Source organism: Acanthochromis polyacanthus, chromosome 6 (genome assembly GCF_021347895.1).
Source record: "Acanthochromis polyacanthus isolate Apoly-LR-REF ecotype Palm Island chromosome 6, KAUST_Apoly_ChrSc, whole genome shotgun sequence".
In the NCBI taxonomy this organism is placed as follows: Eukaryota; Metazoa; Chordata; class Actinopteri; family Pomacentridae; genus Acanthochromis; species Acanthochromis polyacanthus.
Window position 1 is genome coordinate 9,119,558 of NC_067118.1, and position 21,635 is coordinate 9,141,192.

At 39.4% G+C, this 21,635-nt stretch overlaps 1 protein-coding gene across 6 annotated transcripts in view; it reads left to right on the forward strand.

Moving 5' to 3' along the window:
• The window catches only part of myt1b (myelin transcription factor 1b), a 69,775-nt gene that overhangs the window by 36,400 nt on the left and 11,740 nt on the right, over positions 1 to 21,635 (forward strand). For 5 of the 6 annotated variants that reach the window (XM_022206034.2, XM_022206035.2, XM_022206036.2 and 2 more), the window contains 12 exons: positions 1,335 to 1,469; positions 2,872 to 2,962; positions 3,217 to 3,333; positions 8,807 to 9,021; positions 10,284 to 10,471; positions 13,957 to 14,214; positions 15,859 to 16,013; positions 17,853 to 17,915; positions 18,308 to 18,376; positions 19,729 to 19,791; positions 20,084 to 20,164; positions 20,694 to 20,915. In XM_022206034.2, the coding sequence (XP_022061726.1) occupies positions 1,335 to 1,469; positions 2,872 to 2,962; positions 3,217 to 3,333; positions 8,807 to 9,021; positions 10,284 to 10,471; positions 13,957 to 14,214; positions 15,859 to 16,013; positions 17,853 to 17,915; positions 18,308 to 18,376; positions 19,729 to 19,791; positions 20,084 to 20,164; positions 20,694 to 20,915 (1,657 nt within the window). The remainder of the gene's footprint in view (positions 1 to 1,334; positions 1,470 to 2,871; positions 2,963 to 3,216; positions 3,334 to 8,806; positions 9,022 to 10,283; positions 10,472 to 13,956; positions 14,215 to 15,858; positions 16,014 to 17,852; positions 17,916 to 18,307; positions 18,377 to 19,728; positions 19,792 to 20,083; positions 20,165 to 20,693; positions 20,916 to 21,635) is intronic. The other variant, XM_022206037.2, reaches the window with a different exon arrangement.

Sequence of the window (21,635 nt, forward strand, 5' to 3'; positions counted from 1 at the left end):
CCAAAAATAGCCCATTTGCAGTAACCAGATTCTGTAAAAATCAAAAATTTTATACTTCTCTCTGCAACTGTGATGCCTTTAGTGGCTCAGCTGCAACCAACAATCATGTGACCAAATTTTAAAGACTTTTCCGCTGCAAAATAAGCCAAAATACCCAAATTAAGGAGCAAAAATCACCTAGAAACTGCGTGTGGTTCAGCAGTTCGATCAAGCAAATGTTAAAGCATTGTTTCCTAGCGTCAAATTCAGCTCTGTGTTCTCTTTTAACTCTCCTTAAGGAAGCAGGTGTATTTTTATACCATCAAAACATGAATTAAAAGCAGCAGCGAAGAGTCAACAGTTGCCTAATCGAGCACACAGAAAACGATGTGCTAAACCAGCGCGAGCTGAACTTCAAGTCGGGAGCAGAGCGTACAAATAAACAGAGTGTACCAAATAAACAGCGATGAGTCACAGGGCTGTGTTCAGATCCTCTCTGCTCCATTGTAACGGGGATGAAGTGTTTCCAGCTGAATAGACTTCCATGAGGAGCCGAGAGGAAGCGCTCGGAGGGAGAGAAACGAGGAGGGGCGCCGGAGACACGTATCGGGAGGGGAGAAAGCGGGAGAGCAGGTTGTCGTGGAGTGTTTGTTTACGTGCTGCATGTGTTCGGGCCTTGTATTTCACAGTTGGCACGCTGCCCACTTGTCATGCTCTTCGCAGTATAGCAGCAGTGTGATTACATGCCTGCTAGTGCTGCCCTCTCCTTGGCCTCGACTCCCTCCTGTGGCGACGCTCCTGTTCGGCTCAACACTAATTAGGAGATGCATGTCTCGTTAACATTCAATTTGAAGGCCAATAGAGCATCTCGCCATCCTCTTGCTCCTTTTCTCCGTCTCTCCCGGTGCCACCGACACCGGCTGGCCTACCTCCAGTGGCAGGCGGCGGGCGCCTTTAATTACGTAAAGCAGGGAGATTTTTCAGGTGCTGTTTTCTTAGAGATCCAAATGTCATGCGCGAGAAGCGATGAAACCGACCGCTGTGGTATTCCAGACACTATTTTACCCCTGAAAGCATTTACAGAAACACACAAATCGCATTTAGGCTGATGCATAACCCACCTCGTCTCATTTGCAGAGATACATAAGACATGAAGGCGGGATGCAGATGGTGTTGCTTCTGTACAGTTGTCTGAAATATGTCTAGATTTCACGCTCAGCCGAGCAGACCGTCTGATGGCATTAACCACTCGCTTTTGTCCTCCTTTCTCATCCCACCTTCCCCTTTCCTCTCCTGTCTCCTTCCTCACCCCTTTCTCCTGCTTTCTCCCCCCTTTTTTTTCTTCATCCCCTCAGAGAGCAGCAGGCCGGAGAAGAGAGAGATCAAGTGTCCCACGCCGGGGTGCGATGGGACGGGCCACGTGACCGGTCTTTACCCCCACCACCGCAGCCTGTCGGGCTGTCCGCACAAGGACAGGATCCCCCCCGAGAGTGAGTTCCTTTCAGCTGCTTAGAATATGAAAATAATCAGCAGAAAAAGAGAAATCACAACAAAGAACAGGAGCCTCTACCTCCTCTGGTACTGTAATCTCATTTGTTTGTGATTTTATTGTACAAATGGGTAAAAATTAACTAAAAATAAACCATTCTGTAAAAAGCAAACAATTCTGTGCTCTTTTGTGCAACTGTGAAGCTAAAAGTGGCTCATTTATGACAGACAAGTGGCTAAAATTCAGCTGAACTGCAGTCTATGTTTAAACAAAACATAGATAAGACAAGTGCAGAAACACATGAACGCCCCAACTGATGAACAAAAAACACAAAAACTGCTTGATGTTCAGACGGTTAATGTGCACATAAACAGGAATGTAAAATCACAACAAAGGACTGAAGCCAACAACCTGCTCCAGTGTAGTAGTTTTAGTTATTTGTAATTTTATTCTAAATATGTGTAAAAAATCACTTAAAATAAACCATTTGCAGTAGCCAGATTCAGTAAAAATCCTAAAATTCTGTCTTCCTCTGTTTAAATGTGAAGCCTTTAGCGGCTCAGCTGCAGCGAACAATCACATCACCAAAATTCAGCATTGGCCTCTTGCATTAGCTTCACCTTAATTTTAATTATTTGTAATTTCATGAGATTTTCTGAAAAGAGGAAGAATTCATTCTTGAGCTACTCATCTGTGATAAAAATCCACTTAAAATATCCCATTTGCGTTAACCAGATTCTGTAAAAACAATAAAAATTCTGTGCGACCGTGAAGCCAGTAGTGGCTCAGCTGTGACCAACAGACAAATTACTAAAATTTGAATACTTGTCGGCTGAACTGCAGGCTGTGTTTACACAAAGCATAGAGGAGACAAGCATGAGAATAAATTAAAGATTAAATATTTGAATAAAAAAGAAATGTAAAACCAACCAAACTTCCTTTAGCTTCATCTTAATCTAAGTTATTTTATGATTTCAGGAGGTTTTTTGGAGTTCAACTTCTGATCCAGGTCTACATTGTGTTTTATCTCTTTTTTTAAAAACATTTATTCCAAAAGTATAAAAACAGCTTTACAAAGCCATAAGCCACATGTTCTCTCTGGTTTTGCACACCTGCCTGGAGACAACAGACCCCTTTGATTGGTTTAGGTTTGAAGGAACATCAGACATTTGCCATAAAACATGTCAGACATTGAATTCTGCTTCATTTCTGTCGTTTGGTATTTGGGGTGAAGTGACACAGAACTCCTGCCTCTGTTTCATTTATTGAAATGCACTGTAGATGGTATTTTCATCAAATTTTTCATGTCTGGCACAGTTCAGGAACCCAAAGATGTTTATGAAAGGTTCATTTTCATTTTTTGAATAGTTTTTAATTCGATTTTTTGTGTTTCTCCTCCTCAGTCTTGGCGATGCATGAGAACGTGCTGAAGTGTCCGACTCCCGGCTGCACCGGTCAGGGCCACGTTAACAGCAACCGCAACACACATCGCAGGTACGCACACGCATTTTAAAAAAAACACGGTTGGGCCTCTGTGTACGTCCGTGTTATCTGAGCGAGTGTTTTTCTGCAGGTGAGAGTGTGATGCGGAGGACGTACGTTTCCCTTTGTGCATTTGCAAGCTCGTGTATTCATGTATGCAGGACAGCAAATATGTCAGCTCGCATCAGCGCGATGCAGATTTACAGGGTCAACGCTGTGCTCTCTGTTTAATATTCATCCTCTTTCTCCCATTTCCATCCCGCCAGCCTGTCGGGTTGCCCCATTGCTGCTGCAGAGAAGCTGTCCAAGAGCCAAGACAAGCAGCATCTCCCTCAGCCGGGCATTGAGCACCTCAAAGGAAGCCCCAATGACAGAGTGCTGAGGTGGGTCATCACCACACATGCCTCTTTTATTTATACAGGTAGTTCTGAACCTCCAGTGTTGAGAAAAACAGCAAAAGCACTCAGGAATACGATCTAAAAAACCAGCCAGTGGGTTAAAACGCATGCTGTCTTTTAAAAAAATTGCCAAAATTCCACAATTTATCCGTGCCAGATGTTGTAAAAACCAAAAACATCAGTGGATTTTCAACTTTCCAACAGGCTTTGAACTAATCATCTGTGACAAGCCGTTCTTTTAGTAAAGTTAACCAAATCTAAGCTCAAAATCAAGATATATTTCAGCAATATTGCTTCATTCTACATGTCTCATTTAAAATCAGAAATTCTGCTGTAGTTACCCGTTTATTACGGTCAGATTCTCTTTTTTCTGTGGCTCTGGTTGGAATATAATCAGACATGATGGCTCAGTTTAATCCTCTTAATCACAAAACTTGCTGGTGGGTTTAAAAGATATGTTGTTTTTTTTAAAATGGGCACAATTACACCATTTATCAGAGCAAGAAAATGTCTGTTTCATTACAAAACAGCCAAATCTAAGCTTAAAATCAATACATTTTAACAATATCATTCCATTCTCCATGTCTCATTTAACATTTTTTTAAAATACCAAAAATTCCCCATTTTTTCCAACCAGATTCCGTATAAAAGGAATAATTCTTCAATTCTTTGTCCAACTATGAAGCCATTACTGACTCAGCTGTGACCAACACTGAAGTAAACAAAAATCAGAGCAAGAAATACCAAGAAAAACACCAAAACCAAATTTAAAATCATACTATTCAGTAAAATTTAGCTAAAATGGCCCGTTTATTACAGTCAAAGTCTCTTTTTTCTGTGGTTCTGGTTGGTATATAATAAAACACGGGGGCTCAATTTAATCCTCTTAACCACAAAACTTGCTGACGGGTTTAAAAGATATGTTGATTTTTAAAAATGAGCACAAATAAACCATTTATCAGAGCAAGAAGCAGTCATTTCATCAGGAAAACCAAATCAAAGCCTAAAACTATGATTTTTCCTCAAAAATCAATTTATTCTGTCTGTCACATTTATAAATTCTAAAAAAAGATGCCAAAAATTCCCCATTTTTTTCTGATCAGATTCCATAAAAAAGAAAAAATTCTTCACCTCTTTGTGGAACTATGAAATCATGATTGACTCAGCTGTGACCAACAATGACTTAACTAAAATTCAGAACAAGAAACGGTCTGTTTTGGCCAAAAAAAACCCAGCTAAAATCAAGCTTGAAATCGTTCTATTTCATAACTTTACTCATCGTGTCTCATTTAAAATGTAAAATTTTGCTAAAGTTACCCGTTCATTCCAATCAGATTGTCCTTTTTCTATGGTTCTGGTTGGAATACAATCAGACATGATGGCTCAGTTTAATCCTCAGAACCACAAAACTTGCTGGTAGGTTTGAAAGATGTGTTGTTTTTTTTAAAGTTAGCTCAAATACACCATTTCTGAGAGCATGAAAGTGTCGGTTTCATTACAAAAACAGCCAAATCTAAGCTTAAAATCAAGACCTTTCAACAATAATTATTCTATGCATGTGTCTCATTGAAGATTAGAAAAAACAGATGCCAAAAATTCCTAATTTTTTGACCGGATTCTTTAAAAACAAAGAAAGAAAAGAATTCTTCACTTCTTTGTGCAACTATGAAGCCATGACTGACTCAGCTATGACCAATAGTGAGCTAACAAAAATTCAGAGCAAGAAACTGTCTTTTTGTCCAGAAAAACAGCCAAAACCAAGTCTGTAATCATTATATTTCATCAAAATCACTTTACTCTACATGTCTCATCTAAAATGCAATAAATCACCTGTTTGTACTGACCATTACTGACTCAGTTTCAATCAGAAGCACTGCTTTTTACAGGTCTTTTTTGTAAATTTGGCCAAAATAAACCCTTTGCACTAACAACATTCTCTAAATATATATATATATATATATATATATATATATGTATATTCTCTTCTTTGTAGAACTGAGAAGCTTTTATAAAGTCAGCTGTAACCAACAGTCACATTATAAAAAATCAGAGACTTTTTGGCTGAACTGCAGACTGATGTGTTTTTTAAAGGGCATGTATTATATGTTAGCACAAACACAACTGAAATATATTGATCCGTTTGATTTGATATCTTCTTCCTCTTTTAAAACAATTCAAAAAAGACATATTTTGAAAGCTAACTTTGCTGTTTTTCTGGCTGAAAAGCTTTAGCTGCTGTTAGAAGAGCATGTAGACAGTATACGAATGACTAGTTACACAGCTTAAGTTTACTTTGGGTAACAGAAGCTGCTCTTATACTTCCTGCCCTGAGCACACATTAAAATTCATTCATTAAAATTTAAGAGTGAGGCAAATGGGATTGATTGTTGTGAAAAGTACGGAATAAATAAATGATTTAAAGTCCAAAAGGAGAAAATAAATGCCTCAAACATACATTTTCTTATTTTTACTATCAATTTGACTAGAATTTGTAGGAAAAGTATAAAGATTTAGCATTTTAATTATTGAGCTAACAGTGTTAATAATTGATGCTGTATTTTTGGCGATAACCCTTCAGTGCCTTTTTTCCATTTCGGGGCTTCGTAGACAAGATAATGGATGGTAAAAACTGGGTGTAGTGACCCTTAAACCAACATAAAAGCATTCAAACCTCTCACAGCTGAGTTCCTGTCAAGGTTAGCTGCTTTACTACTACCAGAGATGGTCCCGACCTTGGTTACTGTACCCATCAGCAGACGTGTGAATGGCTCAATAACAAGGAGAAAGTCTTGAAGCTTCCAGTGGCTAATCATCACTGTCACCTCAGACGCTAAGATCTCTTTATCTCCATTCATCTCGCTTAACCGGCCAGGCAGCATGATCACGGCCAAAAGAATGATAATTAACACAAGCCAGACACCGGTATTATGCTAAGTCCGTGCTCTTCCTCGTTGGTATTTTAATTAATAATGCAGCCGATAAGCTAATTATGCAAGTTATAGGGGCATTGCGGGGGGGATAGGAGGAAAAAAATAATTGCCTTCCTTGAGGAAAACCTCATCAGTGCTCGGACAAAGCATCGAGGATTAAAACATAATAAGGCTTGCTTTGTTTTTCCTTCTCAGATTGTTATTCAAATGAATTCGCTCGCCTGGTATGTGTGGAGAAAAAGAATTCCTCATGCAGTCCGTGTTCTAGTGGAGTCCATGTTAGATTAATAGAAAGAGGCGAAAGAAAAAAATCCCCTGTGATCAGTGGTAGAAAGTTTTTTTTGTTTTGTTTTTTGCTGCCATGCAAGCTTTCGCCTGGCTCAATGTTTTACTGTATAAAAATGAGACCAGAAAAATGAGTTTCAGTGGAAAAGAGGGCCGAGCCAAAGTAGGTAGAGGGGTTGGAGATGTGGTTTTAAGAGGGAAGGTGCAAGAAAAACAAATAATTCAAACAGAAGACTCTGTGGTGTCTCTGGTTGGGATATGATGTGATGTTTATCCGTCTGGACCCAAGTTATTATTTAAAAAGCGCCAAAACTAGTTATCAGAGCAGGAAACTGGAGGTTTAATTGGGAAAAGCAACCAAACCTGAGCTTAAAATGGTCATGTTTTGTGACAATCATTTCAAAATATGTCAAAATACACCATTGTACTACTGTAGAGAAAAAATTATATTTTTTAAAAATGCCAAAATTACACCATTTGTCACACCTACAAACTGTTGTCAGCATATAAACTACTGATTTGCAACATTGAGGAAACATAACCAAATTATCTAAAATGACTTCATTCTACATGTGTGTTTGCAGTAGTTAGATTAGGTAAAAAACAAAAAATTCTGCTCTCTTTTCTGCAACTGTGAAGTCATTAGTGACTCAGCTGAGACCAACGGCCATGTCACAAAAATTCAGAGACTAGAAAAATGGGTTTTGGTGGAAAAGAGGGCTGATCCAACATGGGTGGAGGGTTTGGAAATGGTTTTAAGAGGGAGGGTGCAAGAAAAATTAATAATTTAAACAAAGAACTCTGTGGTGTCTCTGGTTGGGGTAAGACGTGATGTTTGTCCCTCTGGACTCAAGTTATTATTTAAAACATGCCAAAACTAGTTATCAGAGCAAGGAACTGGAGGTTTAATTGGGAAAAGCAACAAAACCTGAGCTTAAAATTGATGTTTTGTAAGAAATATACCATTGTACTACTGTAGAGTTTGAAATACGTGTTATATTTTTTTAAAATACTGCAATTACACCAATTATCAGACCCAAAAACTGTAAACAACTGTCATAATTTAAACTGCTCATCTGTAACAGTGGGATAAACGTAACCAAATCTAAACTTGAAATCGTGATTTTTCATTAAAATCACTTTATTCTACATGCGATTTTTGAAAATTCACCAAATATAAAAAGTTTTCTGGAGTTAGATTGTGCAAAAAACAAACAAAAAAATCTGCTCTCTTTTATGGGGGAGGGCTTGCAGATGTGGTTTTAAGAGGGATGGTGCAAGAAAAACTAATAAATCAAACAAAAGACTCTGTGGTGTCTCTGGTTTGGATATGATGTGATGTTTATCCCTCTAGACCCAAGTTATTTTTTAAAAAGCCCCTAAATTATTTATCAGATAAGAAACTGTAGGTTTCATCAAGAAATACAACCAAACCTGAGCTGAAAATTGTGATGTTTTGTTAAAATCATTTAAAAATGTCAAAAATATACCATTGTACTACTGTAGAGTGTGAAATACTTGCTGTTTTTTAAAAACACCAACATTACACCAATTATCAGACCCAGAAACTGTGAACAATTGTCATAGTTTAAACTACTCATCCTTGACATGGAGAAAACGTGACCAAATGTAAACTTTAAGTCAGGATTTTTCATTAAAATCACTTTATTCTACTCGTGTTGTTTGAGAATTCACAAAAAATAAAGAGTTTACAGGAGTTAGATTCTGTGGAAAACAAAGAATTCTGCTCTCTTTTATGGATGAGGGCTTGGAGATGTGGTTTTCAGAGGGAGGGTACAGGAAAAACTAAAAAATCCAACAAAAGAAGATGAGGAAGGTCGCTGTTTCCCTCCCATCTCTCTTTTTATTTCTTTATTTCCCAGCCATCTCTTCCTTCTCTCCCTCCTCCCGTCCTCCTGCCTCTCGCTGGTCTATCAGTGGATTTACGCCAACAGGTCTGACAAAAGCCCAGGCTCTCCAGGAAAACGAGAGGGCTTAAAGCTCATAAATTCCATGCTGTACAACATGCAAATGTGCCCTCTGCTGATAAGAGAGCTTTTAATCCTGCTGCACTCCTGCTAAGTACACCGTTGCCCCTATCTTTACACTCTCTATTTCACTCCACCTCTTCCACTCTCTTTTCTCCTCTTCTCTCCGCTTGTTTACCGCATCGATCTTCTTTTATTTCTCCTCCATTCTGCTGTTTGCTCCCCGCCCTGACTCCTCCTCCTCTTCCTCCTCAGGCCCATGTGCTTCGTGAAGCAGCTGGAGGTGCCCCAGTACGGCAGCTACAGGCCCAACATGGCTCCCTCCACGCCTCGCGCCAACCTGGCCAAGGAGCTGGAGAAGTACTCCAAGGTGTCCTTCGATTATGCAAGCTTCGACGCTCAAGTGTTCGGGAAGCGCACGCTTGCTCCAAAGATGCCCACCAGCGAAACCTCACCCAAAGCCTTCAAAAGTAAGACGGGACCGCCGGCTTCTTCTCTGTTGTGGTTCTGGTTGGGATGTGATGTGCTGGCTAAGTTTGAATGTCTAAGCCCAGCTTTAAAAACTGCCAAAATGACACCATTTGTCAGCGCAAGAAACTGTTGATTTTGTCAGGAAGAACAACTAAATCTAACATTAAAATTATGATATTTATCCAAAAAAACACTATTGTACTACTGTAGAGTTTAATAGACATGTTATTTTTAGAAATCAGCCGTTTATGAGAGCCAGAAAATGTTATTTTTCTTCAGGGAAAGCTCATTTAAGCTTAAATTTGTGATATTTAATCCAAACAATGCACTATTTTACTACTGTAGACTTTGAAAGACATGTCATCTTTAGAAATTGACAGTTTCTGAGATCCAGAAACTGTATGTTTAGCCAGGAAAAACAACCAAATGTGAGCATAAAATTATGATATTTTGTGAAAATCATGTCTCGTATGTTGGTAAAGTTTATTCCTCTGAACCCAGGTTTGAAAAGTATGTTATTATCTGAAAAAGAGCCAAAATTTCACCATTTATCAGAGAAAGAATCTATATGTTTAGTCAGGAAGAGCAACCAAATGTGAGCTGACAATCATATTTAGTCTAAGCAATACACTATTGTATTACCATAGATTTTGAAAGACGTCATCTTTAGAAATCGACCGTTTATCAGAGCCAGAAACTGTTGTTTTAATCAAGAAAAACAGCCAAAGCTAAGCTTATAACTCTGATATTTTCTCAAAATCAGGTCTCGTGCTGTTAAAAGTTGGCCCTCTGAACCCAGGTTTGAAAAGCATGTTATTATTTTAAGAAGAGCCAAAATTACACCATTTATCAGAGCAAGAAACTGGAGATTTTGTCAGAAAGATATTTTTGTCAAATATCTAAGATTAAAGTTACGATATTTAATCCAAACCACACAATGAGACCACTGTGAGTTGAAATGTGACAGATTGCCCAGAAACTGCTCGAGGGTTCAGAGGGTTAAATTAAAGAACAGAAACCAGACTATAAAAGCAAATGATGTGGAATTTTACAGCCTTTTAGTCTGTTAGCTTAGCTTAGCTTAGCATAAAGATAGGAAGCAGGTGCAGCTTCACTTTGGTTCTCCAACTGCCACTTTTGTTTTCATATCTTCACATTTAAAATGTTTTTCATTTTTACGCACCGGTATACTAAAAGGCGTTCAGCTGTGGTTTTTGCCCCCTTCCTCTGTTGTTAAAGCCAACTTTCGTTCCTCCCTCAGCTAAGCCCTCATTCCCCAAGTCCTCGTCGCCCAGCCTCAGTCTCCATGGTTACGGGAAGAGCTCCTCCTTGGCCTACGACTACTCCCACGACGCCGAAGCTGCTCACATGGCCGCCACCGCCATCCTCAACCTGTCCACCCGCTGCTGGGAGAAACCTGAGAACCTCAGCACCAAACCCCAGAACAAGGTAGAACATTTAGACCAGGTTTCTGCTGGTCGCAATTTGAAACAGCACAATAAATACATTCATTACTGCCCGGGTTATAGGGGAAATGAGACAAGTATGGAGGGTTTTACTGTCGTGAGGTGTTCTTCGTCTTCTTCTTCTTCTTCTGCTACTACTTCTTTGTCTTCTTCTTCTTCTTTTTCTTCTTCTTCTGCCACTACTACTTCTTGTTCTTCTTGTAATGCAGATTAAACATTGGAGGCCATAGCTGGTGAAATGAGAGAGTAGTGGGAGAGTTCCTTTCCTTTCACCCCCTTTCTTTTCCTTTTGTCTCCCCTCCTTTCCTTTTCCTTTCTTTCCTTTCCTGTCCTCTTTCCCTCTTTTTCCTTTCCTTTCCTTTCCTTTCCTTTAATTTATTTTCCTTTGTTCTTCTTCTTTCCTTTCCCTTCCATACTTTCCCTCCTCTTTTGTTTCTTTCCTCTAGTTTCCTTTCCTTCATTTCTTTTCCTCTCTTTTCTTTCCTTTCCTCTTCTCTCCTCCCTTCTTCAATTCCTCTCCTTCTTTTCCTTTGATTTCTTTCCTTTTCTCTCCTTTTCTTTTGCTTCCTTTAGTTTCCTTTTTCTTTCTTCTCCTTTTGTTTCCTTTCTCTCCTACCCTCTCCTCTCCTTTCCTTTTTCTTTCTTTGATTTCCTCTCCTCTATTTCCTCTTTTTTCTGATCCTTTCCTTCTCTCCTAACCTTTAGTTTCCTTTTCCTTTTGTTTCACTTTCTCTCCTGTCATTTCATTTCCTTCCTTTACTCTTTTTCTTTTCATTTTGTTTGTTTCTTTCTAGTCCTTTTGTTTCCTTTATTTTCTTTTCTTTCCTTTCCTCGTCCTGCTTCCTTTCCTTTAATTGCTTTCCTTCTTTCTTTTCTTTCCTTTAGTTTCATTTCTTTTTTCCTTTCCTTTCATTTACCTCCTTTCCATGCCTTTACTTTGCTTCCCTTTAGTTTCTTCTCTTTTTCTTTTCTTTGCTTTACTTTCCTTTCCTTTTCTTTCCCTTCTATAGTTTTCCTCCTCTTTTGTTTGCTTTCCTCGTGTTTCCTTTCCTCTCTCTGCTTTCCTTTTATTTCCTTGTCTTTTCTCCTCTCCTCCTCTCCCTTCAGTCTTCCTCTCCCCATCCACTGTGCATGAATATATCATCAGGAGGCATTGGCTTACAGCGTCAGGATGGTGTTGAGATTCGGTTGCATCACCTCTGCCGTCCTCTTTCATCGTTTCATCCCTCCATCCCACACACTTTTCATGTTGTTATTGAATTTGGCTCACTGCCAGTTCCCTGGATTACTTTTCCACCAGGTAGCCTTTTTTCATTATCTGCCGGACGGATCTCCCACTCTCTTCCTCCTCCCCCGCCACTCTTTCTTTCATTTTCCTTTCACATCTCCTTCTGTTGTCTTTTTTCCTCCCTCTTCCTCCTTCTATACCTCTCTATTTCCCACTCGCTCCCGTCTTCTCCCCTCTCTGTGCACAGGAGGTGTAATTGGAGCACCACTTTCCCCCATATTGTGATTTTTAAAAGCCTTTCTTTCGCCTCACGGAGGAGAGAAAGTGACTGCTTCATCAGTTGTTTTTTGTTGTTGCTTTTTTTTCGATTTCCTGACATGGTTTTAGGAAGATAAAAAGTGAAAATTAATGTCTCTGGCAGCTGAGCAGAAACAAGGTGTTGTTCAGGCAAGGCGCCGGTCCAAGAGCGGGCCTTCAGCTGAGCAGATCAGCTGGGGACTGATCTGGAATCAGAGCCGGAGCCGGTTGAAATCCAATATTGAAACACTGGAACACTGAGCTCATCAACCTGGGACGTTTCTGGGAACTCTTCCCGTTTTCCTCTCCTTCCATCCTCACCCTTTGATTTTTTCTGGCCCCTGACCAGCCCATATGAGCGCCATTTTACATGAACGCTGGAAACATGGCTCATCTCGGCCCCGGCTTTCTGTTCACCTGCCAGCTCCATAATAAAGCACAGGGAGAAGCAGAACTGTGCTGCTGGCAGCCGGCTACATTAGATATCATGACTAACGCGCTTAAGGGATGAAGGTGGTTGAAACCAAAAGTGCATCACGCTGCTGTTTGACTGTATAAACGCTTGTTCGGTACACGCTGGAGGGCAGTTTTACAGGCAGGTCGAGGTGGAAATAAGCGGAAATCAATCTTCTCAACACGTGAAAGCTCAGTTTTTACACTATTTTTTCTTTCCCATTCAAACTTTTTGTCATGCCACTAATGTAAAACCCTTTTTTACAGAATTTACAGAATTTCTTAATATTTCATATATTATATATCAATATTACATATTTCTTAATGAAATATTAGTTTTAAGCTCAGATTTGGTTCACATTAGAGTTGAGTAGTTCATGGACCATCAGAAAATTTCACAATCAGACAATTTGTTGAGTTTTTGCAGTTTCTGACTCTAATAAACGGTGCAGTTTGGGCGATTTTGTAGAGAATCCACTGGAATTTTGAGAGTTTGTACAGTTAAAATTTGTAATGTGTGACAAAAATAGTTATATCATACAAAACTATATCTTACAGACACTGAAGTGCACCAGACAAGACATAAAGTATTTATAACCTGCTGCTCAGAGGTTTGGGGTCATCCAGACAACTTCATGTTTAATTTTTTATTTTACTTTATTTATGTGCTAACATAACAGCACAAAGGTTTTCTAGTCAGCAATGAGCCTTTCAACACCGTTAGCTAACACAATGTAGCATTAGAACACAGGAGTGATGGTTGCTGGAAATGTTCCTCTGTACCCCTATGGAGATATTCCATTAAAAATCAGCCGTTTCCAGCTAAAATAGTCATTTACCACATTGACAATGTCTAGACTGGATTCGTGAATCATTTAATTTTATCTTCATTGAAAAGAACTGCTTTTCTTTCAAAAATAAGGACATTTCTAAGTGACCCCAGACTTTTGAACAGTACTGTACACACTCAAATATATTGAGTTATTTATTCAGTTCAGTCTCAGTTTGTGGCTCCATAACTGTGAAGTTCAAAAAAACCCTCAGCAACAACATCAGTCGTTACTCCACAAAGGAACGCGGCAGTTATGTGACGATCTGCGTTGGTTTGTCTGTCTGTGCACCACGTTATTCAAAAACAGACGGATTTGGATGAAATTTTCAGGGAAGGTCATAAGTGACACAAGGACCAAGTGATTAGATTTTGGCAGTGATGCAGCTCATAGTCTAGATCCACGGATTTGTTAAAGATTTCTGTGTCATTGCAAGTTAGTGGCACGGGGTCACTGTCACCGTGACAACACGTGAACACTACATCAGCTGCCTGCTGAAGATCACTTGATTGTGATCCTACTACAAATCAATCACTGATGACTTATCAGGACCTACCCATCGGAAATAATGCAACGACTGAGCTGCCTTGATGGAGTACTGTGCTGTCAGAGAGCTTTTCTTGTTCTGAATGTTGTCTCGACTCTGATTATTCTCTGCAGGAAATGGACATTGAAGTGGATGAAAACGGCACCTTGGACCTGAGCATGAAGAAGCCCATCAAACGGGAGGGCAGCCTGTCCGGCACCAGCCCCGGAGTGCGGTCCCCGGACCCTTCCTCCTCCTCATCTTCCTCGCTGCACCACGGAGGAAGCAGCGGGATGACGTCGCCGAACCTGCTGAGCTACAAGCAGGAAGAGTGGGAGGGACCGCTGGACTACACCAAACCCAACCGCCAGCGGGAGGAGGAGCTGGACGAGGTCAGTGCAATTAGACGAGCTGCAGACTCGCTTTAATTCCTGTGATTTTATTCACAGAGGAGATATTGCAACATAAATAACAACAGACAAAAATGCCCCGAAGCTTTTTGAATTAGAAAAAACCTCTTTGTTTACACCACTTTGTCTTTGTCTAATCCCCGTTCCTTATTTCCTGTCCCCTTTTCCGCCTTCTATTATTCATTTATTTCACTGAAATGCGAGAGTTACTGTACAGTTAAAACATTGCACTGTGTAACAGAGGTGGTGTGTCAGGTGCATTGCACCATCCTGGATTTGGCATATGCTAATTTTTACTCCTTTGAACTTTTTCAAAAGAAATATAAAGGGCCTTGAATGTAAATTTTTTATGAGGACATTCTGCATTTGGAAACATCACTTGTCGACAAAAGAATAAAAGGGCTTCAGAGACTTGTGAGCACTCTCTGTTCTGCAAAGTTTCTCTGGTTGTATACAAACATGGAAACTATTGTGAGGAAGTCACCATTCAATAAAAGGCCTTAAAAGTAGTGGTGGGACGTGAATTAAAAAAATCTAATCAATTGGAGACTTTGTAATTAATCACGATTAATCACATTTTTGTGAAATAGCAATATTTGATGCAATAAGAAGGTTTTTCAGTTCAAAAATTTTGTTTGACGACTGAATCGATGAATAGACACATACTCTACCGTTCAAAAGTCTGGACACACCTTCACATTCAAGGGTTTTCATTTAATTATTTTGTACATTGTAGATTAATTTTGAAGACATGACAACTATAAAAGAATATATATGGAATTATGTTGTAAACAAAAAAGGTGTTACTCTTCAGTATTACTCTACAATGTAGAAAATAATACAAATAAATAAAAAGCATTCAATGAGAAGGTGTGTCCAAACTTTTGACTGGTATTGTATACGTGAACCTAAACAATAAAAGTTTGTTTGATTTATTTTTATCTGCATTTTTAACCTGTCTACTACATTCACAAATTACTGCAAACTCAAAGTCCAATTATAGCAATCGTTTTTAACACGGTAAGACTTTTTGTAAACTCAGGCACTTCAGTGTCTTCTAAAGTGGTCTTTTATGGGTTGGCTGGGCTGTTTGTCTGTACCAGGATTGTTGTAGCTAACGAGCTAACTTTCGTTCTGGTGCTAACAGCAACACATTTTGCATTGAAGTGATGCCGTCAGCTTGAAGTGCTGCGGTGATCAGAAAACTGTTTGTCAATTTGCACACAACCACGCTTTAGTCCGAGCTGCCATCAGGAAGATTTTTTAAAAGAAAACTTTCTGCCCAACAAGCTCAACGTGGTCCCATCTTCTATCAGTATTCACCAAATGTTCTTGTCGCTGACATCACTCTGTGCATCCTGTATATCTTCTTCACCGTTTAAAAACAGACTTTAGGTTCATTACTGCCACCTCCTGGACTGGAGTGTGCATCAGTTTCACTGGTGTGCCAGAAATTAGGGAACTGAAAAAGGTGCAATTAAATTCACCATTTTTTCTGAACTGAATTAATCAAAATTAATGCGTTAAATCCCAGCCCTGGTTCAAATATCAAACCTGCACATCAACACTACAGGGCAGTTCAAATAAAGCACAGACATAGTTCAGAGTTTGTGAATCTTGTTCCAGATGGAGCACACCGGCCAGTCGTACGTCTCCTCAGACCCAGAGGACTGTGACATGATGCAGGACTGTCTGGAGGACAGGAAGTACCCCGGAGAGGTCACGACCCCGAACTTCAAGGTCAAGTTTCAGCCAAAGGACGCCAAGAAAGAGCTGCTCTCGTAAGTGACAAGACAAAGAAGTCCTTCAACATTCCTGGTCCTTAGCAGGTTAACGTCCAGTTTATTGTGGCTACAGTATTATTAGAGGTTCTATCAGTAACAACAACACTGTCTGCACCAAATTACACCCAGAAACATGAGCTGTCTGACAGTCAGAGACTTCTGATCAGCCACTCTGGATAATTGAATTAATTTATCAAGCAAACAGCCAAACTTAATCTCATTTTGTTTCAACAGATGTGATTATTTGCTGTGTTTCTGAGGTTCACCTTTTGGTTTTAAACTGGTAATCTGACCTGAGAATCAGTTTGAGGGTCACTTTTAACCCTGCAGATGTCCATTTGTTATTAATTGCTAAAATATATCAGATGCATTAATGCTGGATCTTTACATGTAGAGTTTAAAGTTGTGCAAGGAACAGACGACTCAAAAAGGCGATTTAGTTTCAGTCTTTTTCAGCTGAATATAGAATTTAATTTCATTTAAAGCTTGAGTTTCATACTGTATTCCTGCAAAATATGATTATTTTTGTTGTTTTTTGTGTTTGTTTCTTTTAAAAGGCTCGTAGAGATTTTCATTCCTGCTGAAATGTTGGACTGTTTTTAAGAAAAAGAGGGTTCAGGTTAATGTTAACATGTTAAGCATGCTAACACGGCGCTAACATGGAGCTTTTTGCAGGTTAAGACTAATGTCAATGCGATCTATACAGTAGTTATTATTATTATGTGGTGGACAGACCAAGATTACCATACACAGTCATGAACTAGAAGTGACCATAACGGGTCTGAATATTAACTTGAACTTGAACTTGGATTGTGTGGAAAGGAAGAAACAAATTCAAACCCCTGAGTTTACTGCAACTTTTCAAATAGTTTTTGTCCCAAAAACATCAAAATAAACAGGAAACAAGTTGAATTTATATATAATTATCTGTAGGTATTCTATATAGAGAGAAAACATGAAGAACATGTTGCCAGTTCGCTGTTCTTTAATCTGGTTCCATTTCTCTTCACTGTGGGCTCATTTTTCACTGCAATGCAGTGGATGTTAGACCATTCTTGAAAACAGAAAACTTTAACCTGTTTTTCTGGAAAAAAAAAAAAAAATACACAAAGTGGGTCAGAACACTCAGTTTCCAAACCCTTATTGTCTAAGTTGTTTCAAAAATGATCCCAAGTGATTCAAAATGGGACTTGAAAATGATCCACAATTACAGAAAATTTCCAGATATGATCTAAAACAACAAAACAAATGTTCAGAATGACATTAAAATACTCTAAAATCAGTCAGAATTTCTCTCAAATGATTAAAAATCATCCAAAGTTACACAAAATTACAGACAAATTGTCAGCAATGACAAAAATATTCCCAAAATGACTCAAAATGGTCCAAAATGATTTAAATCTATTCAAAATGAACTGAAAATGATTAAAAATGACTTAAAACTTGCAGAATGACATGTGGGGGTCAGAAAGCAGAATAGTCTAACCAACAAAAAAAACCCTGAGTTTTGTGTAATTTCTGTAATATTTTATGGACTATATTTTAGTGGCAGAGTGGTCTGACACACAACCCGGATACAACATTACAGTGAATGTTAGACCATTCTTGAAAACACAAAACTTTGAACCCATTTTTCTCAGAACCTACAGAAAGTGGGTCAGACCACTCTGCTTCCACACCCTTCATGTGTAATGTTTGTTGCTGTGGATTATTGGCTGATGAAAACCTGCTGCAATAAATACTTCAGAGCTAATTATTTTCGGTGTGTGGCAGCCTCTTAGAAAATGTAATTGTCACATGTATTCAGGAGCATTCTGTGTTTTCTGTCCTCTGCAGGTGTCCCACGCCTGGCTGTGACGGCAGCGGACACATCACTGGAAACTATGCGTCCCATCGCAGGTATGTGGAGCTGAAACACCGATCTGCTGCTCTATATATGAAATGCAGCTCCACTGAGACTCCTCCTCTGCTGCCCGGTCCAAAGCAGCCGCACCAAGACTAATTCAAATATTTTATTTGATCCTGACATGCCAGAGGCAATAATGTAGCGTGAGGCCGGGAAGCAAAGACGGTCATTGACTTTGATATGCATCAGTAATTTACTTCTTGCTGTCTGTCCTCCTCTTCCTAAATGACCTTGGTATGCCTTGCATTCTTGATTTCCCTTCACTCACTCTTTTCTCCTCTCTCCTTTTCAATCCCCCCTCGCTTTTTCCTCCTCGTCCCCCTTTTTCCGTCCTTCTCGTCCTCCTCCTCCGCCCGTCCTTCGCTCTTTCTCTTCCTCCTCTCAGTCTGTCTGGGTGTCCTCTCGCTGATAAGAGCCTTCGGTCCCTCATGGCAGCCCACACCCCTGAACTCAAGTATGTCTGCTCTACACCTTCACTGCCTTTTCACTGCCACTTCAGCGCCGCTACCGACACCATCCAGTAACACAAAGCTTCATTCTGCTGATGTTAACTTATCTTTTGTTGCTGCTGCTGCTGCTGCTGCTGCTGCTGCATCTGTCATGGGTTTTTTTTTTTCCTGGCTCAGTCTACGCTTGCTTTCACTTCAATCAGTTCATGTAAATGCGAAATGAAACCGTACGTCTGCGGTGTGCGCAGCTCTTTAGTAGAAACCAGGCTTTTCACGGCTTCCTGTAGATGGATACAAGAAGTATTTAAATGGCAGAGTCTGAATGAGATTGGATTCAAAACAAGCACGCATAATCGTGACAAAAATAGCAGAAATAACAATCAGACGTTTTCTCTCATGACATTATTCCATTTCCATGACTACCATAGTGGCTTTTTTTTGTTGTTTTGTTTTTTTCAACTTTCTGACAGTCCTGATTTCAATGGAAAAAAGCTAAACCCAAACTTAAAATTGGGTTATTTTATCAAAATCACTTCTTTTCTACATGTCTCTCTTTTTTTTTTAAATGACAGAAAATCTAATATTTGCACTAACAATATTCTGTAAAACACTAAAAATTCAGAGCTCCTGGATGCAACTGTGAAGTTATAAATCGCTCAACAGTCACATGACAAAAAAAATCAGATGATTCAGATGAACTGCAGGCAGGGTTTACACAGATTAAAGAAGCGGACTCTTCCTCTCATGACATAAATCCATTTTCATCACTGCCACATTGTTGTTGTTTTTTGTTGTTTGTTTCTTTTCCTTAAACAAATCATGTCATGTCAAATCCAAGCTTAAAATGGTGATAGTTCATCCAAATCGCCTTTTTGCTACATGTTTCTTTTTAAAAACTGCAGAAAACAAACCATTTGCACTAAAAATGTCCTGTACAAAACTAAAAATTCTGAGCTCCTGGGTGCAACTGTAACAGTCACATGACAAAAAAATCAGAGATTTCTCAGATGAACTGCAGGCATTGTTTACACAGAATTAACAAGCGGACCACTCCTGTCATGACATAAATCCATTTTCATTACTACCACTGTGTTCATTGGTTTTTGTTTGTTTCAGCTTTCTGATAGTCATTAAACTAATCATGTCGTGATTTTAACAGCTAAATCTAAGTTTAAAGTTGGGATGTCTCATAAAAAACAAGTTCTTCTACGTGGCTCATTTGCTGACAATAAACCATTTGTTCTTGCAATGTTAAGTTCTCTCATGGCATACATCCATTTTCATGACCACCACAGTGTTTTTTGTTTAATGTTTTATTGCTTAGTATTAAATCTGGTGCTTTTTTTTTCCTCCCCAGATGCCCGACTCCAGGATGTGACGGCTCTGGTCACATCACAGGAAACTACGCCTCTCACAGAAGGTAACAAAAAAACACACACAAAAGCACGCACACACACACACACACACACACAAACACACATGAACACACACCGACACACACACAGTCAGTCAGAGAGGACTAGTTCACGGTAGAAGTAGACAGGGACCACATACTCACACATTTCCACACCTTCTCATGATCCTATTAGGCGTCTTTGAGTTGATTTGGTTTGTAAAAACTTCATAATGTTCTGACCCTTTATCAAGCAAATCTACTTCACCAGACCTTTCTTTCAACCCTATGTTATCAACTCCATACTTTCTGTTTTCAGTCTCTCTGGGTGCCCGCGTGCCAAGAAAAGTGGAATTAAAACTCCTACCAAGGACAACCAGGAGGACTCCGAGCTTTTAAAGTTCGTACCGCTCAGAAAGCCATAATGTCTGCTTTTAGCGTGACTGACGGTAAAAGTAAAATGCAATAAGAGAGGAGAGAGAGGGATAAAGAGAGGGAAGAGAAGAGGAAAGTCACTGTAAATCATATGCAGAGGTAGTGACCTGCCCCCGTAATTGAATCAAACAAAAAGGCCCTGACTGATGGGAAAATACACTTACTGCAGATACTGATTCTGAATGTAGACTATTGTAGAGTACATGGACAGAACATAAAGAAATACATGGGCTTCATATTGCATTTGCACACAAAACTGTAGCAGCATGTTGATACCAGCAATATTATTGATTGTAATGTTAACAATAATGATAATAGTTTGTCAAACAGACGTAAGAATTAAATGTAGAGAAAGTGTGTATTTTTACATTTGTACTTAATACAGCGCTTCAACTTTCTCTACGGTTTTTATGTTCTTTTGCATTCTCCTCGTCTAACCGTCGTGCCTCCTCGCTTCTCTTTATTTCTTCTTCTTTCCCGTCGGTTCGCTGCAGATGTCCGGTGCCGGGATGCGACAGTCTGGGTCACATCAGCGGAAAGTATGCAACGCACCGCAGCGCCTACGGGTGTCCGCTGGCCGCCCGCCGACAGAAGGAGGGTCTCCTGAATGGGACGCCCTTCAACTGGAAGGCCTTCAAGACAGAGGGTCCCACCTGCCCAACGCCGGGGTGTGACGGCTCCGGACACGCCAACGGAAGCTTCCTCACACACCGCAGGTAAGCTAGACGTTAACCCTTTGGATTAATGATTAGAAAAGTTGGCCTGTTTCTGCTTCTCCAAATGTATAAAAACAGAAATCTAAAGTCTGAGGAACTTATATGTCAGCTGCTAACGAGTTTGAAAGGCATGCTGTTTTTTTTTTTAAATTGCAAAAATTAGACCACTTAGCGCAGCAAGACGCTGTAAAACCACGATTTTCAACTTTCTGACAGCTCTTAAATTAATCGAGTCGTGATTTCTGTGAAAAAAAACTGCCAGATCTAAGCTTAAAGTAGTCATATTTTGTCACTTCATTCTACAAATTTGCCAAAAATACAACGTTTGCATGAAAAAGATAATGGCAAAAACTAAAGGTCTGAGTTACAGTGTCAGCACGCAAAAGTACTGCACACATGGTACAAGGTGGTTATATTTAGAATAAATGAGGAGTTAGAAGATGTGTTTACAAAGCAAACACATCTGATAAAGTCACTTATTTTCAGTTTTCTAACAGTTCTTGAACCACTCATCTGACATTTAATGTGATATTTGTTTAAAAAAATCACTTTATTCTACATGTTTTATTTGAAAAAAGTCCAAAAATAGTACCCACATTCTGTAAAAATCTAACAATTCTGTGGTCCTGTGTCAGATTTCAGCACGCAAAAATACTGCACACAAGGTACATTCGGTTATATTTAGAATAAAAGATGTGTTTACAAAACAATCGCTCAATG